General features: G+C 37.1%; 1 protein-coding gene across 1 annotated transcript; it reads right to left on the reverse strand.

Annotated features, from left to right (window-relative positions):
• Positions 1-2,441: 2,441 nt before the first annotated feature.
• On the reverse strand, positions 2,442-5,107 carry LOC125582312. The gene is made up of 9 exons (XM_048748938.1): positions 4,922-5,107; positions 4,102-4,375; positions 3,850-3,964; positions 3,634-3,758; positions 3,466-3,547; positions 3,287-3,398; positions 3,055-3,212; positions 2,867-2,987; positions 2,442-2,795 (listed from the first exon to the last, which is right to left on the reverse strand). Exons 1-9 carry the CDS (start codon positions 5,105-5,107, stop codon positions 2,442-2,444), a joined length of 1,527 nt encoding a protein of 508 aa, XP_048604895.1.
• Positions 5,108-5,374: the final 267 nt, after the last annotated feature.

A 5,374-nucleotide genomic window follows, 5' to 3' on the forward strand; every position in this document is an offset into this window, starting at 1 on the left:
GCACTGAATATGTCTGATTATTGAATGTGTTCTGTTAATATTTATGGTTTTCAGTTTTGAAATAATAATATATTAGAATACAATGGTCTACGTGATAATTAAAATATTAAAATAGGTATGTCATCTTAATTTATACAAATTTTGGCGAGGTTCATGAAAAGATAAATTTATTAAATGCTTCCATTTTTGTTGGCAATCTTTGCTGATTTTATGATAATAATTGTGTAAAAATTGTAGTTAACTGACATTCCTCCAATCACCGGTGATCGATTCCTCAACAGTCATCTGCAACAGACGCGGCGTGGCGATAAGGTCAGAAAGCGGCGGGTCTAGGTTGGATTTTCAGTGATCAGGACTCGGTGGAACTAAATCGAGCATCACGACTTCAACATCATGTCTCCTCCGCCTGCATGGCTGAAGCGCTAGCCATCAGAGAAGCACTCCTGCACGCCTCCTCCCTTAACATCAATCAAATCTGCCTCAGAACAGATTCCCAAGTGCTCGTACGAGCAATCTCCTCGAGAAGTAGAACGATGGATCTTCACGGAGTCCTTTCCGATATCGACTCCCTGGCGTTTTCTCCGTCCTCATCCTTCTCGAAATGTTCTTTTCAGTTTATCCCTAGAGCCCAAAACGGCCCAGCGGACTCTTTAGCAAAGTCTTGTCTATTTTCTTTGGGCCTGAAGCCATGAACACCTCTCAAGTTTTATTTTTAATGAAAGTTCAAGTTGACCAAAAAAAAAAGTTGAATGGGCATATGTTAAACGATCTTGTTACATCTCAAAAAAATTCTCTTTGATATTCTGTTTAAATGTTACATGTCAAATGTTTAATGTAAATTATAAAAATAAGACATGTTAAATCACTAATTAAATGGTCCCACGATGACTTCTAAACATTAGATAAAAAATAAGACCTCAAATTAATAAATTAGATATTATTATACTAACTAGAGCCGGTGTCCGCGCTCCGCGCGGATAACAAGTTTAATTAAAGTAAATTTATAATTAATTGGTAGTTTTAGTTTAAACATGAAAAGTTAAAGCGGTTAAAAATTGTTGGTACCATTAAAAACATTGAACTTAGACTATTTTATTAATATATATATATATATATTATCTGTTGATGTATGAAATAAATATATTAGTATTTGATAACTTCAACAAAAAACTAACGACAGTATTTGTATATATATATATATATACATTATTCATTCTCATTATGTATAGTATTGTAATCATCGTAAAACTACAAGATAAATGCTAACCAAAATTTTGTATGTGACATCATGCAATGTTAGTTACGTAATCAATTTTATAAAAAAAAACAGATGCAAAGGTTTAAGAATATCATATTTTTTTAATTTTTTATAATTTAGCTCTTTAGTTTTAAGTTCTGATCTTCTTCTACCCTTGAATCTAAGATGTTCTCCCTGTTTTAATTAAAAGAAATACTAAGAACCATAACTGGAACAATAAACTCGCAATCTCTATATTAAAAAAAGGTTGGATCTTTCAAAAAATAAGAGCTAATTTGCTGAATATACCAAAAAGGGTGAGATACCATAGAATAGGGGGAAAATAGTAATGATTGGGGGAAAAAAATTGGAAGGATACAGTGTATGGAGTGCAAATAGGGGATATTTGGTGTGTAGGGAGTACAAATTCTCAAAATAAAAAGTGGTAAGTTTGATTTACCTCCAACAGGTGGAGGATCATTGTTGTTTGATTTGACCATTGTGTTGAGGAAACCAGCCTTGGAACGAAAGAAAGATTTAAAATGTGAGTCAGTGTAAAAGAGAGATCTTGAAATGTGGAAATCCACAGATTGAGTGAGTTACGACTATTACTCGTCTCCTCCTTTCTTCTCGTTCCAATGTTTTTAGTGGAAGATGATGTGAATCTTATGTGGAGATGAGGTTGGTAAGCGGTGTGTATCAAATATGCAAACCAATGAATTTATTTCATATATTCTGTTGATATGTATTAATGAGACAAAACAAAATTTTGGAAACTATCCGTGATTGCAGCCGGTGCTAATTGCCTTTATGATGCAGGAGAAGTGCTTCTTGCCTTTCTGTTATAACTGTCTACCGTGAATTAACGGGATACGTTTAAAATTTGAAATTCTTGTGTGATTGAAGCAATAGGAAAAAATAACAAACAATATGATAATGCGAAATGATAATTAGTATTTGCTCATTACTCAATTATCTCTGTTTTAAGGAGAAAAGTAACAAACAAACATAATAGGTTTTCAATTGTATAACCAACACTCGATTGCAAGAACAAACCAATATATCTTTAAAAAGTACTTCATAGCTGTCTTTAGAGAAGGATTCAAAAATTAAATAAAGAAAAGAAAAAGACTGTTATTTGAAAGGAGTGCTGACTGGACAGTCTGTACCAGCCATTGATGGAGTGACTTCAGGGAAGGAGGACCTAACCATTACGCTTACTGCGCTTTGCTTTCTTCTGCTCACCAATTGAATAGTTGGGATCACTGTTTGCATAGGAAGACCCTCCACCACTGCTTTCAGTCACCACTGAGCTATCGACGGCACTGGATGCTGGGTTGTCTTGGCTTCCAGCAAGAGGCAGAGCAGGCACGTGAGCTGATCGGTTTTTAGGAGGTAGCACTGCAGGGGAGGCTATCTTCGTAACAGTCAAGGAAATCCTCTTTGATGTGAAATTGAAGAGGGAGACCTTAATCCTAAACTTGTGTGTCTGTCCTATGGTATCAATGAGACATTGTGGTAGAGGGACCTCATGTTCAGTACCATCGCCACCATTTTCCTAATATAACAGCATACAGTTACTAACCTCATAACTTTGAAAATCCAAGTATACATTAGATTCTCACTCACCTCAGTATACATATCGATTAACTCTGTTGCTTTGCGACCTGTTAGCTCTTTTCCAGCATCGCCAAGAATGATGAAAGTACACTGCTCCTCATTATCATAGACGGACAATTCCACGCGGAATCTGTGATTACGGAACAGATCATGTTACATATTCTAGCATTCAACTATGTGAATAGAAAGATCCTTACTTGGCTATTGCAGAAGCATTTTCATTGTCGCATTTTGGACAAATCAGTGTTGTAGGCCCACGGTTTAGCTTTGTCTGACAATCCTTGCAAGCAATGTAATACCACTCACTGCCAAGCTTGACATCGTCAATTGTGGCAATGCAGTCAAAGTAGGCAATCTGAAATCACATGTCAAGGTTTGTCAGCGTCTAAATTTAGAAAATGTTTGAATTTCATAAGAAAATGGGATTACCTTAGCAGGCTGACTCTTGATGAAGGCAGCAATCTCACTTATTGTGAGCGTCTCAGCTTTAACCACCTCAACAGGGTTGACAGCAGAAGTTGCAGATGGGTTTGTGGTCAACCTTGAATAAGTAATTTTCATCAGACGATGATCAACACTGTCAAATTGAAAGAAACTAAAATACTAACCATGTCAAGTACTCCTTGGTGGGGTCAACCTCTTCGTCCAAAAAAACTCTGGATGAGGACATTGAACTTAAGCACAATTTTCCTGTCAATACAGAGGCAGTTAGTGTTAGGTTTATGTTAATGAGATGTGACCAAGTTAGAGGTCTTATATGGAGTGTGAGAGATTACTAGCGAGTCTTTTAGGATTCACCGTTGTGACCAATAGAACCGTTGGAGTGGCTGCAGACGCGTCAAACTTAAGGCGGAAATTTTCCGCAGCCTCGTCCCATAGGTAGACGTTCGTTACTGGACCACTGCAATTTAAAAAACAATGCATGTTTAAATGAGGAACTTAGGCTTAAGAGATCATATATTAGTAAACAATATATAACTACAACGGCTTGCTCTTTAAGTTGTAGATGAACGGTAACTATCCGAGAAGTAGAGTCATCATTGGTGCACAAAACTGGACGCTCATGGAGAGGTTTGCCATCAACCAGCTTAAGGTGGCCAACAACATCTACAACACACAGTTAAAAGGTTAGAAACAATGTATTAATAAGCTATATTGGTTTAAATTTATAAAACAAACAGATGGTTAATAAGTCCGGGATGTTGTATAAGTTTGAACTTGATAACAAATCATCTAATCCTTACCGTGAAGATCCCCTCTGAGATCGCAGTTGGCTTCAAAATCTGAAAAGGAATGGATTCTGAAGCGCTCTGTCAAAATGCCTTCAATGTTTTCTTCAACTTTCTTCAGGACAGAGGCGTGTGAAATGCAAATTACCAGCTTCTGATCAGCAACATGGTACATCACCTTGCTGTTGGATGCATAGAAGTTTGTCAGTGTGTAGATCCTCCCACGCTCGAGCTTTTCCTCATATTGGTTGCGCCGGTTCTGACCGATGAACCCCTGAGCCAAAGTACCCTACAGAACAGAGAGACAATATGTTTTTGTTACTTATAAGCGTTAAAATAGAAAGATATACGGCTACAAAACAAACTTTACAGTTCTATCACAGCACCCTCTAGTAATCCTCTCAAACCAAAATAATGTTTCTCTCCAAATCACTTCTATAATAGATACACATAATATAAGCCAATAAAACACACTTTTAAATACATATAAGGTAATTAAACAAACCTTTCAATTCTCGTTTTAATCCAATCTCTATCACAGCACTCTAATCCGCTCAAACAAATAAAGCAAGGGTTTTTTTCAAAGTTACGCTTTTTAATCCAATCTCTATCACATCACTCTAACCGCTCAAACAAATATATCAAGTGTTTTTTATAAGGCAATAAAACAAACTTTTCAATTCTCGTTTTAATCCAATCTCTATCAAAGAATCCGCACGAACAAATAAAGCAAGGGTTTTTTCAAAGTTAAGCTTTTTAATCCAATCTCTATCACAGCACTCTAATCCGCTAAAAAAATAAAGTAAGTGTTTTTTTCAAAGCTACGCTAATATACCTCTTTGTCGATCATAAGCATCTCAATCCCAAGAAGGATGCCAGGTCCTCCTTTGACATTCTTGCGAGCTTCCCAGTGATGAATAAGCCTAAATTGCATGGTGGAATCTCCTGGTCCTGGTGAAACATGTCGGAAGAGGAGAGGAGAAGAAGCTTCGCCGGTGAGGATTGCGGTTTGTTTGGCCATGATGAAGGTATGGATTTTACGATCTGAGGAAAGAGTGATGTGGAAGGGTGTATAAATAGTCCGAGAAGAAGAGAACACAAAGAGATAGATATCATCGAGCTGGAGGAGAGATGTGGAGGGTCAATAGTCATCTTGATTAGAGGTTTTATGGCAGACGATTGAAGTTCCATCTTGAATGGAGGCGTTATGCGGGAGGCGATGGGGAGAGGAAGTGATTAGATGTCGGCATCGAGACATCGCTTAGGGTTACAGGGGAGGCTGATTGTG

Source organism: Brassica napus, chromosome C2 (assembly GCF_020379485.1).
Source record: "Brassica napus cultivar Da-Ae chromosome C2, Da-Ae, whole genome shotgun sequence".
Taxonomy (NCBI): Eukaryota; Viridiplantae; Streptophyta; class Magnoliopsida; order Brassicales; family Brassicaceae; genus Brassica; species Brassica napus.